The sequence below is a fragment of the Cygnus olor genome, chromosome Z, assembly GCF_009769625.2.
Source record: "Cygnus olor isolate bCygOlo1 chromosome Z, bCygOlo1.pri.v2, whole genome shotgun sequence".
Taxonomy (NCBI): domain Eukaryota; kingdom Metazoa; phylum Chordata; class Aves; order Anseriformes; family Anatidae; genus Cygnus; species Cygnus olor.
This window is the reverse complement of record NC_049198.1, coordinates 27,637,390-27,661,195: the sequence shown is the minus strand read 5'-3', so window position 1 is coordinate 27,661,195 and position 23,806 is coordinate 27,637,390. Positions and strand designations below refer to the sequence as shown.

Sequence of the window (23,806 nt, the reverse complement as noted above, 5' to 3'; positions counted from 1 at the left end):
AGTATTCCACCACAGACTCCCTGTGGTGGAACTCCTGTGGGAGAACTCCTTGTTCTCCCTCTCCCCTCTCCACGTGTAGAAGTACTTATTACCAGCACTGTCCCCAGAGATTCCAGGCTCCGTTAATTTGCACCCTCACGCTTATTGGTAGGCTACCTTTTTATTGGATGGTCTTGGATTTGCACAAACACTTGGCATATCATTTGTTCCTTCAATGTAGAAAGACATCCGACTGGAGCTGTGATCCACAGGCTGAAGAGAATGGCCAGAAGAAATATATACATGATAAGTTAATACATAGAACATGCTAATTACCAGAAAATAAATCAGCAGTGGTGTTTTCTCTGCAGGTAAATACAGATGTTCACCTAAACATCTTTTTTGCTTCTTTCTCTCCCACTGATCCTCCCCTCCCGAGGAGGCCAAAGACCACCCGAATTTGGCAGACACAGGAGTGCGAAAATACCAACACTGACATCATGTGCCCAACGTCAGCACTGCAGCTGTGTTTTGGAAGCTCTAAATTTCACCCTTGAAAGGTCCTTTGAAAGGTCCTTTAAGTATATTCGGTAGTTCTACATCCTAAATAAACTATCATCTGGGATTCTTCCTACCACTGAAAGTAATGTCAATGTAAAGGCAGTGAAATGGCAGTAGTCACTCAAGCATTGTAAATTGCTACATTTATCAATGTGATGAAGCTGTAACATCAAATGTTTTAACTGTGTATTATTTGGAAAAAATAAAAACATCCTGAAATCAGTTTTTGTTGTTTGTTGTTTGCTTGTTTGTTTGTTTAGGACACAGTACCTTAGTATAAAATTTGTAAGGCTATTAAGTTGAAACCTACATTATTAAAAATTGCTCTGGATGTATACATATACCCATAAAAACGAACCAAATAGATTGGCTAAGCCTATGCACCTTACTAGTGATGGTTTAGTTTGCTAAAGCCATTGTTCACTTTAACTGGAGATGCACCTGATCATTCATTGGAAAAAAGACCTCAAAATGTTTCTGAAAATAACCTTCTTGAGAAGCAGTATTTCACATACATAACACTCAAAGCAAAAGAAAGGGGCATATGGTTCCAAGCTGCTGCAGAGCTCTGCCAGGGCTGCAGCCTGGAGCAGGCTCCCTGCATGGGGGTAAAATCCTGTAGCTGTGAGAGCCCAGGCTTCCAAGCTTCTGCTGAATGAGGAGCTTTAGATTTTGTTTCCCCCAGTGAGATGAACACATCTATCCTCAAAAAGCTCTGAGATGATCAAAGGACATTGCAGACCAGCAAGTGCTTGGTGCCCGTCAGGGAACTAAAATCCTGCTTCTTAGTTCATCTTTTCCTATCCTGTAATCTGTTGGTGGCATGTGTATTTCTGGATGAGAAAGACAGATGAAGTTTGTGTTTGATTCTGTGGTGAATTAAAAATTTGGAAAGACTCAGTTGCAAAACCCACACAAGGCATCTGCACTGTAGCTGATATCAAATCATGGGGCTGTTGCTATATATATTGCCTAATTATTATTTTTTTAATGGGAAACTATTTACCACGAAGCAGGCTTTATGAATAAAAAACAACAATAAAAAGAATGAAGAGGAACCAGAATAAATTATCAGTGTATTTTAGGAAACCTGTTTCCGTCTCAAGGACTCTTTCACCCCTTTTAGAAAGTGAACCTGTGCCCACTGTAATCAACAGCAGTCTTCTCTCACACTGGCTTTGTTAAAGTTGGACCATCTCTCCCTGAATGCTCTAGGAAATAATGTGAACAGAACCTAAACATCATGAAGAATGGGAGGGTGAAGCACCTTGGAAAATAAAATATTTCTGTGGAGTGGCTAAGTCTCACATTCAGTCAGAATTCTTACCTCGTATTCTATTCACTGATAAGAGACATCAAAACTTAACAAAGGGGATATAACATATGCACATGCCAAATCAGACAAACAGCAGATGCTTCTGGTGATATATACAGTGCAAATCCAACTCTGGTTTATATGTATACATACATAAGAAGCAAATCCAACTCTCAAAGAGCAAATCTAGATTCTCAGCTCAGGTTCTGGCCCATACACTTCTCCAGATATTTGACTTCCTTCTCTTACCTTGGATGACATGATGTTTTTGACCTCTTCATCAGTAGCAGCCTGTGTGACAGTGATGTCAGGATTGCTGCAGCTTATAACTCGGCTCTGCAGAAGTTTGCTCCCCACGGCCACTGCAGAAGTACGCCCAAATGTGTAATAACGAGACTCCGACAGAATGGCACTGCCCCCTGCACCTGCCCATGGGGAGATGTTTGAACTAAGACTGAAGAACATATTTATATGAGACAAACATGAGATTCACTGAGATCTCTGCTTGGTGCTGCTACAGCACCAGCAATATGAATAGCACAGAGCTCTCAAAAATCTCACCACCAACAGCTTTGTTAACAAATTACTTAGGCATTGAATAACAAGGAACAGACATTTTGGGAAACTACAGCTCATAAGGTGATTGTGCGTGCAAGTAGTGAAAGTTTAAGAAGACTATCTGAGTAGCAGCACTATTGTAGTAGCTCTTTCTTCCCTCTATCGCCTCTTTTTAATTTTTCTGTAGATTAAGACAAGATTCACATGCCTGAACAGATAAAATTTAACACCATACTCAAAGTAGCCAAGAAGGCTGGTAGATTTGCCTGCAGGAATTTCACTAAACAGTTACCTAGTTTTCAGCTTCCCTGTGGATCTTATTTTTCCAAGATAAAGATTTTCTGAGTGTAGGCAAACTTAGAGGTTTTAGCACATCCTAATGTCAGCCTAAATGTTCCTTAAGGGAGGTTTACATGAATATTTGAAAAAGACTTACATATCTTTAGTTCTCATAGCACAGCTGCTTGGTGATATGTTAATCAATACATAGCAATTGATCATATGAATCCTATACGTTTTAAGACAATAGACACCAACAGAGTCACAGAATCAGTGAATGGTTAAGGTTAGAAGGGACCTCTTGAGGTCATCTTGTCCAAACCCCTGCTCAAGCAGGTATACCCACAGCAGGTTACCCAGGTCCCTGTCCTGGTGTTTGAGTATCTTCAAAGAGGACGATTCCACAACCTTTCTGGGCAACCTATTCCAGTGCTCCGTCACTGGTACAGTACAGAAGTGCTTCCTGATGCTTAGATGGAACCTCTTGTGTTCCAGTTTTTGCCCTTTGCCTCCTGTCCTGGGCACAGCTGAAAAGAGCCTGTCTCTGTCCTTCTTTGCACCCTCCATTCAGGTATTTACAGAAATGGATATGAACCCCTTGACCCTTCTCTTTTCCAAGCTGAACAGTCCCAGCTCTTTCAGCCTTTCCTCATGGAGTGATGCTACAGTCCCGTGATCGTCTTGGTGGCCCTCCATTCAACTTTATCCACTACATCTATGCCTCTCTGGTACTGGGCACAGCACTCCATCTGTGGCCTCAACAGTACTGAATAGAAGGGAAGGATTATATTACTCAACCTATTGGCCAACATACAGGATTTTATTCTCTGCTGACATGCTTAATGCAATGGAGAAATTAGCAAAGCTTGGCCCTCTGCCACTTAGCAGTAAGTTGATTTGCATGGAAAGCAGTTCACTGATTTACAGGCCAGTAAGAAACTGGCATCTTAGGGCCATTTTAATTTTGGAGGAAATTTCTTTGAAGAAAGCCTCAGTTCAGGACATGTCTTGCACTTTCATCTCCATGGAGCTACATGTTGCCTGTAGCTGTAATGCATGCCCTCTGACCAAGACTCTGGATCTTAAACAAAGGACAGTGAGAGAGAGATCATGGGTGGCAAATCTATGTTGCTCTCTGCAGCACTCAGAGAAAAGTGATGCATCTAAACAGTGCTGTGCTTGAAAGGTACGTAGTCTGGGTATAAGAAGTTCTGTTTTGCTATTTTATAGGCAGTTGCCTATGTCTCAGAAGCAGCACACTTAGAAGCATGTATCAATAAAAAAAAAGAATTCTTTTGCAACTATTGCATCAATATTACCTAGTTTGGCCACTTCTCTTTGAGGGTCTGGCAGACGAAATACATAGTAGACATAAGATGCCAGAAGGCAGTTTCTCCCATGCTGGTCTTTGCTCAGATCTTTGCTGTTGTGGAGACTGTTCACTATTGCAACCACAGATTCAAAGGCAAACTGCGAGAAGTTGGCTGTGAAACAAAAGGTAAGAGTTAATCTTAGCCCTGAAGGGTGTTACACAAATAGGTTAGGGCATTCCAACTAATTCATACATGCTTTAATTCTGTCCCTAACAAATTCACAGCTGCAGACAACAATTGTTATACCATGCCAGAATCAAAGTGTATATAGACCAATAACCCATCTTCAATTGACCTACTTTCTGCTTCTCCACCACTTGGTGCTTCATAAAGGCAGACCCTAACTGTTAATTATAATTTCTAGCAGCCTTCACGCATTTCCTATAAAATACCTACTGGAAAGGCACCAATACTCATTCTCCTCCAGCTGACAGGGAAATACAAGCTACCAGGCTCTTCCACAAATAATACAGTGAATGACAAGTACTGATTATCAAAATGAGATAGGAAATCAACTGCACCACTCTCTCCAAGTGTGCTTTCCTTCCAGATATAACATAAGTAATAGGCAGCTGGCAGCTTCAGAAACAGAAAATGCATGACTATATCATCTCTGTTTTTGTGCTCACCCAATTCTGTCTAAAAATATTTGGGCAGAGGAAGTGGTGCAATCAGCAGTGTCAGCTGTAGAATAAGTTATTTTGCCGGTGTTTTCCTTGCCAAGCAACTGAACTCTAAACAAAGTTAAACCACATTCCTGCTTCTGATATGTCTCTCCAGGTAAGTAAACAACTACAATTTAAACTACCTCTAAAAGAGAGGTACCTCTGAAAGTCTTATGTGTGGGGAGAAGAGGAGGACAGATAATCTAATCAAACCTGATTAAATTGTGTTGTGAAATTGTGTCTTGAGAAGCACAACTCCTTCTGAAGTGGACTACCCCAACTACTAAACCTGAGCCTGAATAATTAGCAAGCTTTTCCACATCCACATATTTAGTTTGCTTACACTACCATTCTAAGACCACACATCAGTAAATACCTGTCTGGCCAGCTATGACCATGGGCTGTACAGCCAGCTGGAAAAGTTTATCTAGTACTAAATGTAAAAACAAAACAAGAGGTTCGAGGCGTGAAGAATTCAAACAGATAATGCTGAGTTTCAGTTCATGTTCCAGTGTAGCCTCTGTGATCTTTTGGTCCATCAGTCGAATGGGGAAGGTCACTTGACTTTCCAGAGAGTGGCACAGAGTGAAGAACTTCTCCAGGTGATTGTCCTGCAAATACAGCGCACTCACAGTTAACAAAATTGATACAGGTCAGCCTGCTACTAGCTAAGCAGAGCCTGAATTACATCTGATATGGGGAGAAAAAATATTTTCGCCCTTCTGGCTTAAAGTGGTGGTTAGCTCTAGAGACCAATTTCTAAGTCAACTGCCACAATGATTTGTTTGCTTCTTTTCATCTGGCTCAAATTCAGAATGTGGTTAGCTCAGATTAAAAGCAGAAAAGCTAAAACCTGCAGTAAAGTGATTGCTTCATTTCATGACAATGCTGTTCCTTCTCCCCGTCACATCATAAGTTTATAGCTCCTCTGCCACCTGCACCTAACAGTCTCACTTCCAGCTACATACAAGTTATGTGCCTTATGAGTATGCCACACTTGTATGTAAAAAGTATGCTATAAAAGGGTAGCAGACCTGCTTCAGACACAGGATCTCTGGTTGTTTGGATGTAGCTATCAGAGTTAAACAGAATAAGAGAAAGAGTAGGAGACACAACAAAACACCAGAAGCAATGCAATCTGTTGAGCTTCAAATCCCAACAAAAATGGGAAACCTCTGATTTCCTATCACATTTAGATGACCAGATTCCTAGAGTTCTCATTCAGCACTAAGCTTGGGTCCCTAGACCACATGGCATGGATGGCTGAGCTGCCTAAAGCATTTTGGCAGTCCAACCTGCCCCTGAAGGAGGGGAGATGCTTCTCTGCAGATGTGGGTACACTGTCTGACCTAACATCGCAGAACAGAAGACACACACAGAAGAAACTGGCACTGCGCCCTGCCAGTGTCCTTCAAACAGACCTCTGCTGAGCTGAGAGGACACCAGACTCCCTATTGCTTGATGTGACTGGCTGCTGAGAGTGCTCATTTGTTCACTCATACCCATGGATTTCATTCACCGAGAATATCAGGTTCTTTCCACAGCTATAAGACAGCAGCTTTTTAGCTTTTTTTTAGCTTTTTAGCTGTTTTCAAACCTGTGTAGGCTTAAATATCTCCAGTGTATAAACCTCCTCAATCAGCCTGGACATCTGAACTCTCTTTGAAATGAAACTACAACTGCATATTGCTTCTGATGCATTACCTGGGTGTGAACAGATGAAACAGCTTGCACTTCAATATTGAAAACACCCTTGTGTCCTTCAACCCACTTAATAGGTGGCGTCTGTGATGGAACTTTCTGTGATAGAAAAAGAAATATGGGAATCATTGTCCGCCTTTTAATGATCAAACAGAAAGCCTGTTTACATGGGTCTGTAGGGTCTTCATGTGTTCACTTCAAATATCTAATTCAATGCCATACAGAGGACCCGAGTTAGGCATCTTCTTGCTGTTATAGACTGGGTGAATTAAAACTGATGCATTAAAGAGGGAAACGAGGAACATTTCAGCTGGATGCCTAGCATAGACAGTGTGAATGCACACCACCTGATGAGAATTTTTTAAGGTTAGAAGTTCACAGTTAATGAAATGCCAAAGGCACTCATTGGTGATGTGGTACCCATGGACAGTTTTTAAACCCATGGACAGTTTCTAAACCTGTGGACAGTTTCCTGCTTGCCATATTTTACTCTGATTGCAGTTTTGTGCTGTAGTAGCAGCACCTGATTCCATTTCCTCTCCCTTTCCCACATAGCTACAAAAAATGAGCAAATCATGCTGTGAAAGAAAGCAAATTATTAAACTGACACCCTCTAAACAGATGTATCACTGGTTAGACAATTTGCAATGATCGGTTTGGATTAATAACTTTAAAAAACACAATATAACAATTTAAAATAATAATAACACCAATGAAAATAATAACAACAACATTTTTCTCCAGAGCTTTCGCCCTTTAAAGTACAAAAAGGGGCAATTGTCTACAAGCAGACACCAATGTTAGATCATAAAATACTCATAATGTTCTTCTACACTGGGAAAATATTATCTTTTTATAATTTTCTTTGTTACCTCAGGAGAGTGAATTGAGTAGTGGAAAGGCAGCTTATCCAATGCAACAGGAAGACAATAATGTCCTGTTTGAAGACGATCATTTAGCAGAATTGGCAGCCACTGAAACAAATGAAGAGAAAATGCAGCAATATTCATGACTATATATGATTAGAGCTATTTATCTAATTTGTTATGGACAGTCGACAGAACAACAAATGAGATATTGACCTGAGTTTCTCTGCTCCAATCCATTCAACAGTAATTTGCATTTTAAATTCACTGATAGCTACTGTAGAAAAATGTACAAGACTGCTTTACAAACCAACTCTTTTGAAGAAAACACAGAGATTTTAATGTGTGACATGTTTTTCAAATAAATCCTATCAGAAAGATTTAATAGGGCCCATGTTTTTCTTTAAAAAATAACTTGTCTTGAATAGGCTGATTTTTGGCTTTGAAGCAAATCAACAGAGTTGAAGTTTTGCTAGGGATAAATTGAACATTTTGCTAAGGATAAATTGAACATTTTGCTCAATGTCACCATGAGGATTAGGGTCAGAATGACCCATCCGAACTCTGTATTGATATCTGGACACAATTCTTTTTGCTCTTATTTAAATCTGAAAGAGGCTGTGCATTTGAGTAGCACAATGCAGACATATTTTGTATTTAGGTGAGTAGAAACCTAAAAATTAAGTCCTCGCCTATGTCAAGTCTTGCTTCTGAACTACAGGCTAATTTACTTCTTACCAATACCATTGGAATTGGTGGGACTGTATCTGTCCACAAAAGAAAGCCCATTTGAAAGGATTATTGGTACTGGAGTCAAAAACAAACACATACTTCACAACCAGAACAAACAGATAGGCTCCACAGTTCAATACCACTAGGACTTTTTCCAATCTAAAGTATTATCATCATTTATGCTTTTCTCTCATTCTAAAATCTCTCTAGTTAAAAATATCTATTGATAAAGAAAAATGTCAAAGAGATTATACTACAATATGTATTTCTTATGCTAATCAGCATGAAGATAAACAAAAGTGATAGAATTACATTTTGGCTTCTGGATTTTTTGTGATTTTTATTTTTACAAGGGTAAAGACCAGTTTTAAGATAAACTATATGCCATATAAAACTTAATTAAAATATTATTTTAGTTGTTACCTCATGTATGAACATGTTAGATAAACAGTAAATAACAGTAATTGCTTTTTTTTTTTTCTCAGTAAATAAAACCTAACAGAATTAGGTGCTATACTATAAAGCACTGCTGTTGTAAATATTTAGGTGTATACTTAACTTCAGTTGTTTTGAGTGAATTCATCAGCTTCAAAGACGCTTACCAATGTAAAGATACAGGACAAGGATGTAACATAGCACAAGTTGCATCTGTATTTTTAAAACCTGTACGCTTAATGAACATATAAACATGCCTGTGTTATCCATGAATTGACTATGAGGACCTTCTACGGGTTTTAATGTGTTACCACAACCAGAAAGGAAAGGTGTGACAAAATTCTTGACAAGCAAAGAGTCTATATGCATGGGATGCACACCATGTCCACTTACCCCCCATACACGTACACATTTATATTAAATGAAACTTACTGAATACCCGACGACGGTTTCCACAGATGCTCCTTGCTTTGGCTGGCAGCTGATATGATAGAATGTGAACAATAGATGGTGTTTCTCTGTGAGTTTTGCTGGCAGTTTGATTTTAACTTCTTCATAAAAGTCAGGAGACCTGTTTAAAAAAAAAAAAAGCCACACACATCTCCAGAGTAAGTATGAGACTGGGCAGAAGGCATGTTTGCCAGTAGGCTTCCAGATGTTTATAAGAAAAGTATAGATACGGAAAACAGCTTCTGAGACAAATTAAGCAAATGGGCTACACCCATCTCTGGACATATCTACAGCTTTGAATCAGGGAAAGCATAGATGCAGAGTGTATCAGCAGGAATGTTTCAAGTATCACCCATCTTCTTACTTTCAAAACCATTCAATCTTAATTTGGGATTTCAGCTGTTAAAATGGATTAGTACCATTAAAATTAGTACCATGTTAAAATTAAAATCAAGTTTAAAATGGATTAGTACCATTATTCTTTGATTAACTGTGTAGGCTGAGAGTTATGTAAAGAATTCATGATTAATACATCTCATCTCATACAAATAATAAGAATGCTTACTTATTATGATATGTGATAGCTGTGTATATCTCCTGCACAAATTCTGGACCTGAAGATTTCCCAAAAATTACCTGCATTAAGAAGAAAAGAAAGTAACAGCAGTCAGATCTAAAGCATTTAATAGTTATCATCCTGTATCAATTTTAAGACAGTATATCAAAGCTGAAAATAACCCTTCAATTTGATCTTTGCATGTTGAAACAAATGTGTTATTACCTGGCATCTTCCCCACACAACATTCAGTGTAAAACACCAGGAAGATGGGGCAAAGGCACTGACTATCTTATATTATATTGTCTAGTCATGCACTGTTAAAAGTTAGGAACTCCAGAAATGAAGTTGTGATAAGCCTCTTGAACATTACCACATTGCCTTTAATCAAATGTTAAAATGTTAAATTATCTTTTTTAGGTTTGTTTTTCAGTTGTATCTTGATCATTCGGGGTGAGATTCACCTCACCTTAACCTTAGAGGTCCACAGCTCCTTTATGTTTAATCGTGTTTGATTCACTTTTCTCATTTCAGCCTCCATGGTAAGGTGCTGGAACCCAGCAACCTTAAAGGGAGACCAGGGAAATAAGCTCAGACAAGGATATCTGTACAGCACAAGCCCATATGTACTGAGGTGAAGCTCACGCTCACAGTGCAGAGTGATGCAAGACAAACTGCCTCTGTCCTAAGTGTTCATCAAAACTTAATTAGTGATACGGGCAGAATTTAACAAAACCAACACTGCAGTATTGTGTGAAAGATAAGTGTTACATTCATACAGCACAGCTCCAGAAGAAGAAGAAACATGGCTTGGGAAAATATTGTGCTGATGCTCTGATTTCAATTCCAGAGCTCATCTGGAGTAAGGAATGTACAACTATAAAGTATGCACTGTGTCAGCATACTCATAAAGGCTGATCAGGTGTCAGTTCCTGCTCCAACATATTGCTGGATTAGGGTTCCTCAAAGTAATATTTCAATTCAGTATTTTTCCCTTTAGCACAACTAAAATCACAAAAGATGTTATCCCATGTCATTCTTAAATAGCCAATGACATGGTCTGAAAGTTTCTCAAAAATTTCAGTCTGAAGCTGATGCCTACAGGGCTAAAGCACTTCAAGCTTAATGCCTGAAACTTAGTAAAATTGAGGACAGGATCCTATAATGAGAAATATTGGATGACCTGAACACTGACAGCACTGCCTGCTTTGCTAAGAGTGCATTCATGTGCCTTAATACACAGGACGCTTCAGAAAAAAACTCTACCTAAGCTGCATGACTGACTGTGCAGCCGTTCATATTCACGTAACGAAGACTCCAACTTCTGCATGGCAGTGTTACACCATTTGCGTACACACAGTGCATATGGATGGGTTACACTGGATGGCAGAATTCATCATTCTTAAAAGGTCTCTGAGGCTCTGTGAATTTTACCGGCAGAGTTTCCAACATGGCATTGGTTTAATATAGCGCCACTCTTTTGAAAATAAGGTCGGAAGAGTTAGATAGGAGGGAGTGATATGCCCGTGTTCCACTCCAGTGACAGTTCTTTCCTGGCATGGGTCAGGACTGCAGTTCTGCTTCCTGATGAGTTGACAAGCTTCACAATCTCTCTGATGTTTGCCTTCCTAAGGCCCAACTAGAAACTGTGGCAACATGAAGTAAACAACAAGTTGTCTCTTCAGTGACTCCTCAGGACTGCACCTAAGCAAAAGGTTGCTAAAAATGCTCAGCTTTTATTACCGGCATTGCACAGGATGGGTCTTCACCGCACATAAACTGGATCTTGATAGTAATGTTTCTTGCAGAAGCTGGTCGGTTAGCAAAATTCAGCCTCTGAGGGTAAACGTAGAGGAGATTTCTGAAAGAAAGAGAAAGAAGAATAAAATAGGCAAATGGCAAGCTTTTCAAAATGCAGTGCACAAACTAGCTTTTACCTTCTCTCTCTTTTGTTTTTTTTCTCACTTCTCTTTCACTTCTTTTTTCACTTCTCTCCCTGTCCTTCAGTCCCACCTATATAGTGAAAGCTTTGCAGGAACAATTTTCCAAAAGTTTGCATGGAAAAGATAAGTTTATCCTGTGACATAAAACATGTTGTGTTTAGGGATTCTAATTTCTAGATACAAATGAATGAATAACTCTGCTTGATGTAATAAAAAGTAGGAATCTCTCAAGAAAGCAGCTCCCTTCTCAGCTACGAAGAATCAGATTTTGAAAGGGGAAAAGAATTACTCAGAGAATCACAAATAAAACCAACAATATACACTCCTAGATTACAGCACCGAAAGTGGCGTGTGTACCCAGACAGATTACTAAACTTAAAATGCACCATTAATTTCTGTGGGCTATTTGGCAGCACAGATGGTCTTCTGAGTTCAAGACCCAAGAATTCTGACAGAAGAGTCAAAATGAAAATACAAAGCTTTTTCTCCACTGAAGTCTCTGGAAGGTCTGAGATTTCAGCTAGACCTGAATTGTACACATTCTGGAATCACAACTATGTCTATTTTATGAGTAATTAAATAGCCAATTTGGTATAAGATTCTCATGCTTTGTCCTTACAGTATAAGAAATAAGATGAATGTTTGGTGGAAGCATGTCGGCTTCCAACAAGCAGTACTCACGGACTTTCACCCTTGCTTTGTGTCTGTGACAGTCAGAAACTACACACAAAGTTTCCCTGTCCTTATCACAGTACCTTAGTGCTATTGTCAGCTGAAATTGTGTGGAGTAGCTTTGGAGAATATTGTAATTAAATCAGATAGTCCATCTTCCATTTGTTGTATTCTAGGACATGGAAAACTGTGGTTTGTACTCCTTATTGTCATGTGCCAGAAAGTGACAGTACTTTTCAGTTACACAGTCCAAGCTACTGCACCAACCAACATGCTACATGAGCCATGGCATGTCTTAGCAAACAGACCAGTATGTGACTTGCCTTTGCCTTAGTTCAGCATAGCACTCCTGCCTGCCACACTAATGTGCTTTCTTCCTCACCTTCCTACATGCACTTTCTGTTCTACCAAATTCTTTCCAACATGATGTTAGGAAAAGCTAAGTGAAAGTGAGAAATATATCAGTAACCTCCACTGAATTATGTCTGGGGAATGGCATATTAAATGAAGGATATTATCAGCATTACAACTGTCAGAGATGAAGAAATACATATAGGGGAGGGTGCATAATCCAATTGTTGCTTCATTAATCTGCAGCCCAGCAAAAGATGTCACAAATCCATATAATGTCCCTGAGCACTGGATTTTACATTTAGTTGTGACTTGAGATGAAAGATATGGAAAATCACAAACAAACAGAGCTCTCTGCTGACTCTGCGCTGACAACCAAGGAAGCATTACTCCAGCATGTACTGTACTGAAGAGCTAAAGCTTATGCCATTTATGCTCAAGCAGTTTTAGGGACCTTGCTTACATCTGTATTAAACCTGAGGAAGAATAGAGGCAAACACTGATTCTGGGCATCCTGAAGGATGAAAGTGATGCCTGACTCTAAAAGTAGGAAGCTGGAAAGATGATTGAACGAGGTTTCTTCGCACTGCAATAGGGACAGGCATGAACAGCAGATCCTTTGCTGACTAGTGCCTAGAGTGCTACCACCTGCCAGCATCAGTGCCCTCCAAAAACCTCAGAGCCCGGGCATTTCCACACAGCAGTTAGCATGCCTCTAAGGATGTGGTGAGCTCCAGGAGGCATCATGACCCCCTTGAGGCTCTGTGCTGAGCTGAAGTATTCAAACAACATGCCATAGCAATTGCTTTCAGATAGTGTAATTAAACTTCTCCTCTCAGTCCCTCAACAGAAAGAGCAGGGGTCTATCTCCAACCATAGCCAGAAGCATGCACAAAAAACAAGAGCCATCCACAAGTCAGTAGGCATCTACAAAAGCCATGGCAGAACACCGAACATCAACACTAGTGTCCCAAAGGATAACAGGGTTCTGGGGGAGGCACTGATTCGGACAGCTTCTCTGGGTCTGAGGCTGACCCAGCAAGGACTGTAAAGTAAAAGGCTGTTTCAGGATGGGAAAGCTAAGGGTCCATACAGCTTGACACAGGACACAATGCAACAATTCTCATTTGAATTTGCTGACTTTTCTATACTTTCATGAGACTTAGCAGTGATGATTTGATCACTTCCTATGGCCAAAGCAATGCAGACCAGCGTTCTGCCAAAATAAAATCTGTGCATACTTTTCAAGACTGTGATCTGACAGAATTTTTGTCTGTAATAATTTGCTGTGTATTATATGTGTGATAAAATGAAATCTTTCTTCTTGCTGTTACATATAAGGTTTCAGCAAGTGCACCTCAAACTTCTGAGACATGTTAATTGATGACTGTACATAACAAAAGCCATTATATTACCAAGCAGTCACTACTGATAAAAAGTACAAATTGTGTATAGGTGTACAGAGACTGATCAATCAGCATTGCTATATGCTACTTATGGTATTGGAAACAAAACCTGATACTCTCATTAGTTATAACTTTCAATCTTTGTGGATTTCTCATGTTCTATTCTTTCTGGGGGAATCTTCAGAAAAAAATGGTTGAAACTGATAATGTAAATCACAAATACTGTACAGAACTACTGCCCTTACCAGGCATTGACTAGAACAAATGGCATAATGACAGAACTTCAACATGTCATATCCCAAAGGTTGTATATATATATATATATCATATATTGCGTATCTTAGAACAATTTTCTTCTAATTTGGACAATAGTTTGAATATTTTTTCTCATGTTGCTGAAATTAGGAAGTATTAAAGAGTCAGTGGTCAGACCACATTAAATTTTGAGTGAGAGTAATTTTCAGTTTAGTCTGTCCATTAGTACCGGTGTAAAAACTTTAATTCTATTAAATTATATTAAATTCTATTAAAAATCTTAATTCTATTAAATTTTTAGTTAAAAAAAAATGTTACCAGAGGAATGGAGTGAAAGGCTGACTCTTAACATCAGATTCCTGAGGATTCAAATCACATCAAAATTATGAAAAGAAAATAGATCTTCCTAAGCTTAGATGTGATCTAGAGCTTAGAGTCAAAGCAGACAAAATTTTAACAGCTTTCTCTCCAGAACCCACAGTTATTCTATATACATCATTAAACTGACTTCCTGTTACTTCAAAAATTAAATATTACAAAAAAAAAAAAAAAAAGTAGTCAACCACATAATGGGATTGAAAACCAGGACCAAAGACAAGTAAGTGAGATGTCGTGAATCATAAAAAGCACGAAGAAAATAATGTTACCTATCATAATAATTTTCTAGTGTGCAAATGTAGAGAATTTTCTGACCCACAATTCTCTGCTTCACATTTTCTTTTTCAGAAGTTAGTCTTAAAACAACTTTAAACTTTTTCAATATGAAAAGCAAAGAGATTATACCACCTTCTGAGGTCTCTACCCTCACATTGCAGTCCTCTGCCATAACTAAATCCACTGCTCCACTGATAATAACCTCACTTCCTTAACTTCCCGAGTAGCAGTGTTATTTAAGGGGATAAAGTGAGTGGATATCCACCAGGTATTGACTATTGCAATATGAAGACACTGTAGTAACCAGATGGCACGTCACACATAAGGCATGGCCCTGTCACTTGACTGAAGTATGAAAAATTGAAAAAAGGAAGATAGCAACCATGACTTAGAACTGTATTTTCACATTCATTCACCATCCCAGAACCTGCAGTTCCTCTGGCTCTGTAAACCTAGGTGAAGTTCTACCTCAAAATTATTTGTAGTGAATCCCTGATAATTAAGAACATACCAGATCTTTACATGACAGTCAACCTATTCAAAATACGGTGGTATGGTTGACAATTGTGGTGGGATAATTTTGGCTTTTAAAATTTCAGTTGGAAACTTAACAAAAAACCTTAATGGTGGCCATAGGATTCAGCAGTAAACCTAGCACACAAGAATTATGCAGCTAGGAGTCAACAAGTGGAAGTTGGATTTGTCTAAATTGACTTGTTGATTGCATTCACCACCACCACCTCCCCACCCTCCCCAGATCCTGATCTGGGAGGCTAGAATTTATACTGACAAGCTGCAATGCTCCTCAGTGATACCTCTTCTCTAAACTGCATGCCTCAAGGTATCTATAAAGCAAGAATAGAAATGTATTGAGAAAAATGATGTGGTCTCTGCAGGAAGCCTTGCAGAGCTAGGCTAAAGAAGTCATCTGTCTTACCAAATGGGAAGACATCTACTACTACCACCAGTAGTCCAACACCTTAACAATTCTTGGGTGAAGTTCAAGCATGTTCATTTTGGTGGAAAGCAAATGGTCTGAAGAAGAAAGCACAGTGTCCTGAGGTCAGCAACAAGATCTGCAGGCTTGGAAAGGAATTCTTTCAGTTCTGAGAGTCCTGGCTGAGAGCTCTTTACAATAGAAACAGATTCAGTCAGTATCTCTCAGGCTCACACTACTGAACTAGGGTTAGTATCAGTGATCAGAGTAGCTTCATTATTTCTCTCCAACACCTTCACACAAGATCACAGTATAAGCCATGGCCTGCTGAAGTGGAGCTGCAGCAAGACCAAAACAGTGAAGAGGATGATTCCATTCAAAACCATCTGCAAAGGTAGATACCTCATAGTAGTTGTTTCTTTCATGTTTTCAGTATAACTTCTCTCTTGTGAGGATGGTGAGCATTTGGTGTTGCACTAACTGGTAGCAATAATAATAATAAACGAGAAGTTCAATTTTTCTGGGAGTGCTTGACAGAGCGCTCTTACCTTAACATCCTAGAGTAGAAGCAACAGTCATACCTTTTACAGGACACAGAAGTGGGAAGAAGAAATGGCCTCAATTTTGGGAAATCAAACCACAACAAATTCCCAGAACTGACTGAACATAATATACAAATATTAGTGTAAACCTTCTGACGTTCCTGCATGATAGGCATCTTGCTGTGGATGTGACCATGCAGTTGGAGAATATGAGATATAACCATTAAAACAAGGTTTTGCAGAAGTCAGCGGCAGAATTGGAACTAAATTTAGGAAGAGCCATTCAGTCCCACATTTCTTATACTTTAGGATTCTGCTTGGACTGAGATACCTACATGTTAAATCCATGCAGTCTTTAATTCCTGCAGGTCTCTGGAAGACTCAATTTTACTTGCAAAAGACATGAACACTGGTTTCTTTGGTCTACATTATGAATGATTTACATTTACTTTCTGTTAATTTCAAAGCTGACTTCAACAAGATTTTCTTGCTGATAGTGCTCTTTTGTTTTCACACATCAGACTGAAGAAATAATACTGAAGCTGAAGAACAAAGGCATCAAGAATAAAACATGAGCTGTGTTTGGAGGCAAAACACAACACTTATGTAAGATGTGACACTATATGGTAGAGTTTAAATAGTATAAAAGTGCTATAAAAAGTAGTATAAAACAGAATGTGAAAACAGATACTATACTAATGATTTCCATATACAGCAGCTATTCAAGACACCAAATTGTCAAGATTTGGTTAAATGCTATTGCATTTCAAATCACACTTGCTTAACAGCCAACTCAAAACTGTGTATTTATGAATCTAATTTATGATGATGTTAAATTACAATTACCCAAAATGTTTTGAACAACCCCCAAAACCCCTCTAATTAAAGTACTTGTTTTTGTTTTTTTTAAATAATAAAACACTTTTCTTTAGAGGCTTTGCTTTCGTCTGGAAGTTTAGGCAAATACATATTTTATTCAGATTCTCAGCTCAGTGATTATGCAATGATTACCATGCCATGGTGGCATGTTTTTTTCTGTGCCGGTACTACATAACCAATGAAGATTGTCATGAAAAACAAGCCGTCTATGGGAGTGGGGCCTGTGCTCCCAGAACGCTGTTTGTGAAATTTTTATCTTTATCGTTTCTGCTTTGTTATACAGTATTTGACAAAGTCATTTTTAACTAAGTAATAAGCAGAGGAAATTTTATGAAACCTTCCATGAAAAGTCTTACTTCCCCCTCCAAATCTCATCAATCATAGACTCATAGAATCATTGAATCATTAAGATTGTAAAAGACCTCCAAGATCATCTAATCCAACCATCACCCTACCACCAATGTCACCCACTAAGCCATGTCCCCAAGCACCACGTCCAACCTTTCCTTGAACACCCCCAGGGACAGTGACTCCATCACCTCCCTGGGCAACCTGTCCCAATGTCTGACTGCTCTTTCTGAGAAGAAATGTCTCCTCATTTCCAACCTGAACCTTCCCTGGCACAACTTGAGGCCATTTCCTCTAGTCCTATCACCAGTTATCTGTGAGAAGAGGCCGACCCCCAGCTCCCCACACCTTCAGGTAGTTGTAGAGAGCAATAAGGTCTCCCCTGAGCCTCCTCTTCTCCAGACTAAACAACCCCAGTGCTCTCAGCCGCTGCTCACAGGACTTGTGTTCCAGGCCCTTCACCAGCTTCGTAGCCCTTCTCCGGACATGCTCCAGGGCCTCGATGTCCTTCTTGTAGTGAGGGGCCCAAAGCTGAACACAGTACTCGAGGGGCAGCCTCACCAGAGCCAAGTATAGTGGGACAATCACTTCCCTAGGCCTGCTGGACACACTTCCTGATCCAAGCCAGGATGCCGTTGGCCGTCTTGGCCACCTGAGCACACTGCTGGCTTGTACTCAGCCAACTATCCACCAATATTCACAGGTCCTGCTTTAGTAGTAATAGGGGAATCACAGAGCATCATTTACCTACAGTCTTTCCTCAATCAACACTAGTCAAAGCTGGGTGGAATGATTACCATAGAAAAGCCTCCAACTAACACTGCAGACTGCAGACTAGAGCAAATCTGAGCACACTGCCAAGTGGTGTGCAATTAAATGAAATAAAACAGCAAAGAAAAGCTTTTTTTCCCCCCTTCCATTAAAAATCCTGTAAACACTAGGCACTTCTCCTATCAAAGCACAGACCTTCCATGCCTGGTTAAGCTGAGTTACTGCTGAGGTGATGGGACTTAACCATCCCTCTTCCTCAGAACCAACACCTCACAGGGGCAGTAAGCATCACCATTTTCATTTATACTTCACAAGAAAATAAAAGGATAAACAAACTTTAAATTATATGTTTTTTCCTATTAAGAATAGAAAGAAAGGTATTGAAAGAAATAAATCTTGGAATGTTTTGACATTTTCAGGGAGCTATTTTTATTAAAGAATTGTAGGTACACAACAAAAAGAAGTGTTCAATTTCTCAATGCACAAAGAAAGTGGGCTGGCTGATCTCTCTGGCATAAATCAGAAACAGAATCACCTAAATTAATGGCATTACACCAGTGTAAAAACTAGCTAGAGCCAAGTTCAAAGAGTATTACAGAGGACTCTGCTTTTCCTACAATACAGAAAAAACTATTATTCAAAAAGAAAAAAAAAAGACTTTTTTCCCCCCCCACCCCCTCAGCTATCTTACACTGGAAAAAGAAAGAAAGAAAGAAAGAAAGAAAGAAAGAAAGAAAGAAAGAAAGAAAGAAAGAAAGAAAGAAAGAAAGAAAGAAAAAGAAAACTAAGTCTTTGCATCTCTTTTAAACATCCAGGCAACAAACTGAAGGTAGATATTTCATTAGTATTGTCTGGACATGTGCAGAAGTATTATTATCTTAGTAAGATCTTACCAGACTGTATTTTTAAAAGCTTTCATTGATTTGTTATTCTAATAGTTTTCTATATGTAACCCTCTCCTACATTCACGGTAACACATTAATAGGAAACAGCTAATAACTTCATCCATTTTTCATTCTTTTAATACCTAAATCCATAGCACTGGTAAATAAAACTGGTTTGTAGACTTACAGTCAAAATTAGGAAACATTAAACTGACTTCAGCACAGCAGCAGGCCGTCACAGTCAATTCAGTTATGACTAACTGCTAGCACATTGTTTTATGAAGCTATGGCTCTACTTCTATGATTCTATGGTCCTTGAGTTAGAGGAAAGATAATAAAATAACATAAAAAACTTCGTATCTGGCTTTGTTCAAGTTCAGAGTTAACTTCGTGGAGGGTAGCTTTGTCTCAAGCCCAGAACAATATTCACCATGGAGAGAACTAAACAAGGAGGCTTGGATGGTGATTAATTTAAACAGATAATTGGCCTATACTCCCTATTAACACTTATGCTCACCAAAAGGAGCACTGTTGTGATTGTGTATATGGTGTAGGAAAAGCATCTCAGACACAGCTAGGTTATTCTAGCTTGTAGGAAAAGGAAGTGCTTTCAATGATGCTGCACAAACCCAGGTGCTACTTCCTGGCCCCACCAAGTCCGCGTTTTGTAAGGTTTGCAAAGCTGCCTCATTTGACTTTCTGCGCAACTATTTCTGGAGTTCAGAATTATTAACTATTTCAGCAGCCTTTATAGGCAACTCCCCGGTCTGACTCCAAACATGGTTGCAGTCACAAAGCTGTCAGAACACAACCTAGCGTTCTGGCTTTTTTTTTTTTACCTTTTCCCCAGTGTATTTAAAAAGCCGTCCCCAGGGTTAAATTGAGATATTAACTGATTGAGTTTACAGTTTACAGCATAATACTATTTACAGCATGTCTGTTGTGTCATCACCATTGATTCATTAAATGAGGTAAAGATTACCTAAGGCAAACATACCAAATAGATCTTCTCTTTATTACTTACTACTAGTTAGGCAGGACAGCATCCATTTTGTTGCCACAACTTTTACTTAAGATGAAAATCAAAACAGAGCTCAAAAAAAATCTGAACAGGCTATGCATGCTGGGTGTGAACAACTGTTGAGCAACAGCAAGAGTTTCTTCTAATATGGACGTCTTTATGCAACACAGATGCCTAACTACTGAAGATGTGTGGAGACACACCAACTTGCTTCTGGAGATCCACAAATTAATTTTTAACATGGTGACTCTGGTATTCAGGATGTCTAGCTGCAGAAATTTACCCTGGTGAGAATTAAAGAGAATATTCTGTGTGAACTCAATTCCCTTTCTAGCTCAGGAACTCACAGTGGTTGCCAATGCTTTTTGTTTTCAAAAGCAAACCTTTATACACTACAGGGCTCAACACTGGAGCTAGAAAGTGCTGCTTATTTTTGGGGACAGACAATGAATAGGAAAGTTAAAACTTCAGCCTATTTTTTTTCATCAAAAGTGTTGTTACTCAAGTTCATTTACGTTTGCATTTTCAATTGTATAAAAGCTACCACTGCTTTTCTTCCATGTTTTCGCTAACAAAACGGTCAAATGAAAGTGTTTTTTATCTTTAATACTGAAATAAACACCTTTTGAATTATTGTTAGTTAGCTATTTCTAGTATCACTACTTATTAGAACACTATGCTGCACAAACACATCGAAGCACATTCTTTTGATACCTGTTGCTTCTTGGAGACTCAGTTATGTCAGACCACTAAGAAATGCTACTGAGTATTTTAGTCTCCTTGAAACAACCAGAACAGATTTAATGAAATAAATGACACAGAGTCCTTGTTCAAAGTGAAAAAATACACAGAGCTACACATTACTTCCTTAGATGGCCAGATGACTCAAATTAACAGTAGTAATTATCAAATATCTATGAAAACTATGAATATTAAAAATAATGGTAATTGAAATAAACACACAAAAGGAAAGATGATTATATATATTAAAATGTATTATATATATATATATATAATATGTCAAATACATATATGTGTGTGTATCAGTTATATATATATGTAATATCTATGTCAATATATATACGTCCATTATATATATATATGTCAAGTCAATGAAAGCTGTTAGGTTTTTGGACACTTTAGAAATATTTTGCATGGGGCAAGGTAACTACATAACTAAATACAGCATCCAGCAGGTATCTTACCTTGTAATGGCTAACAATATCAAATCATCAGCATAACACATAGTTTTAAGCATTTAAAAATATTTCTGAAAAAATAAATCACAATTATCTTTGCAAATGGATCTTAAGAATTAAAGAAAAATAATCTTACCTATAAATGGTATGGGGAACATACACTTCTCTAATTGGGAATTCCAAAATCTCTTTGTGAGGACGACTACGGTTTTCTGGAAATGGCTTCACTGGTAGTAATTCTGGTGTCAGGCAATAGCCGAGGTTTTCTGGAGCTGGGGAGATCTCCAGTTTAAGTGCTCCTTTAAAGAAATCATATTTCAGCAAAAAGAAATATCAAAAATAACTGAAGCATAGAAGTAAGCAGAAGTAAGAACTGGATCTTTGGTTTGAGGCCTACATAAGAATAAAAAACATGCATGTAGAAGGATACACAGCGAGCTGAAAAAAAAAGGTGCTGTCTAGCAGAGTTCTGTCGCTCTCTATGAAGATTCTGCTTTGATTAATATCTGCCAAAGTAGACACCACCCAAGAGGAATGACACACTTGCTGTGGTCAGCAATTAAATGACTACTACTGATAACATTGACACAAAAATTAACCAGGCCTTCAATTTAACTTTTGGTAAGTGAAAACTTTTGGGGGAACACAGACTTGTCATTTCTGACTGTCAGCTAAAAAGGCAAAAGAAGCTTTGCACTCAGTGCGTGTTTTCTGAGGTTCCTCTACAATCCAGAAGAGTTCAAGCCATAATTTATGTAAAAAGTAAAAATCAGCTGGTCAGGTGTTTTGAGTGTAGCTAAACTCTATCTTCACGTCTCTACTTTGTTGGCTAACACTGACCCACATTCAAGATGAAATATGTACACATTTTAATCTCCTTCTGTAAAATATGACCCATTAAAAAAAACTGCAGGGAAAATCTCCTTTGAAAGCACTGTCTTCAAACAGCTTGAATAACAATAAAAGGCATCCAGTAAATACACTGTAAATTAGGGAGGAAAGCAAATCACTGGAGAGTATCAAGCTAAATATGAATCTTCATACCCACTCATGTGGACCCGAGGAACCCAGAGAGTTCCACAACAGTATGTTATAGAGTTAAAAAAAAAAAAAAGTTTATTATATTTTGGGGTTGGAGTTGATAGAGCGATTTAGAGGAGAAAAGTATGTATATTCTATTCCATCCAAAATGGACTATGTACCTGGTAAAGTCTTAATTCTTCTCTGCAAGGAAGATGATCTTTTGAAATCAGCTAAAAATTTGAACAGATCTTCATCACTAAGCCTGTCACCTTCCTACAGGAGAAAGACAAAAATCAGTGTTCTTATAACAACACTCCATGACACTGAGAAAAGTTTCTGAATGAAACATAACCTTGAGGCATCCAAAGCAGGTGGGTCACTCCCAACTCAACGGCAATTATCCTCTGTACCCCCACTAACATCACTGGGTAATTCTTCCCAACACAGCTCACATGACACATATGAAATATGTCTTAGGCAATCAGAAATAAAGAGCATCTTGTACCTGTTTAAAGAAGGTGCTGAGTGTCAGAGAGATTGTTTTGAAGTTTGATGCTGGATAATTGTCCTCGGAGCTGAGACTTCTCTCAGAAAGTCTTCTTGCCTGTAGCAGTGTTGCCTTCTTGTCACTAGCGGATCCTTTCCCTTCAAAGGGAAATTAAATAAAATACCAGCATGCTTTGTATTGCTTCTCTACAAAGACTATAAGGATACACTAAAAATCCACGAGTTCCTGGTAACGTCAGAGGACAGAGAACAGTACCTACTACCTTTTGCCTGTATTTCCCACTACTCGTATTTCAGACTATGCGACATAATGGAATGCCAGGACACACCTAGTGTGACATTATTTCTGCTGCAACGCACAAGCTTATTTAAATTTTTATTTAATGGGTTTTATAACCCCCTTTGGTCAATGTCGGGTGCAGCTTAAATATATCACTTGTACACTCCAGAAACTAAGTATTTTGATTCCTATGTATTGCAAATGGACTCCATATAGTAAAGACACTTTCCCTACTACAAAGCCAGTGTTCAACCAAAATTGAGTCTAAAACATGGAAGAATATTTAGAGTACATAAAAATACATAAGCAGAGATGAAATAGTGAGAATATTAAATTGTATTTGAAGGCTGAGAAGGTGTGAACTTGAATCTGTCAGTCATTCTTGAAGCCTGAGTGAATGACATTGTTTCCTATGGTCAAAACCACCTAAGAGTTGCTTTGTGTTAGTTAGAAAAATTAGATGACTACCATTTAAACCTTCAGTCTCAGGTATTTCTCGTTCGAGTGTGGAAACATTGAAGAAATTAGTTAGGCTTATGGGAATCCAGGCAAACGGCATTCTGTATTTCCCCAGCCGCTGACAGAAGGATTCAGCTTGTGCTTTCAGTTTTTCAATCTTTTCTTTTGTCTAAGACAAAGAAAATAATGAATGTGTTAAAAGCAA

At 38.6% G+C, this 23,806-nt stretch overlaps 1 protein-coding gene across 3 annotated transcripts in view; it reads right to left on the bottom strand.

The window, feature by feature from the left end:
* The window catches only part of DOCK8 (dedicator of cytokinesis 8), a 96,051-nt gene that overhangs the window by 38,581 nt on the left and 33,664 nt on the right, over positions 1 to 23,806 (bottom strand). For 2 of the 3 annotated variants that reach the window (XM_040539911.1, XM_040539913.1), the window contains 13 exons: positions 23,611 to 23,770; positions 22,861 to 23,000; positions 22,535 to 22,628; positions 21,469 to 21,631; positions 11,214 to 11,331; positions 9,480 to 9,550; positions 8,897 to 9,035; positions 7,304 to 7,405; positions 6,435 to 6,530; positions 5,107 to 5,341; positions 4,012 to 4,176; positions 2,105 to 2,280; positions 157 to 252 (listed from right to left, as the gene is read on the bottom strand). In XM_040539911.1, the coding sequence (XP_040395845.1) occupies positions 157 to 252; positions 2,105 to 2,280; positions 4,012 to 4,176; positions 5,107 to 5,341; positions 6,435 to 6,530; positions 7,304 to 7,405; positions 8,897 to 9,035; positions 9,480 to 9,550; positions 11,214 to 11,331; positions 21,469 to 21,631; positions 22,535 to 22,628; positions 22,861 to 23,000; positions 23,611 to 23,770 (1,755 nt within the window). The remainder of the gene's footprint in view (positions 1 to 156; positions 253 to 2,104; positions 2,281 to 4,011; positions 4,177 to 5,106; positions 5,342 to 6,434; positions 6,531 to 7,303; positions 7,406 to 8,896; positions 9,036 to 9,479; positions 9,551 to 11,213; positions 11,332 to 21,468; positions 21,632 to 22,534; positions 22,629 to 22,860; positions 23,001 to 23,610; positions 23,771 to 23,806) is intronic. The other variant, XM_040539912.1, reaches the window with a different exon arrangement.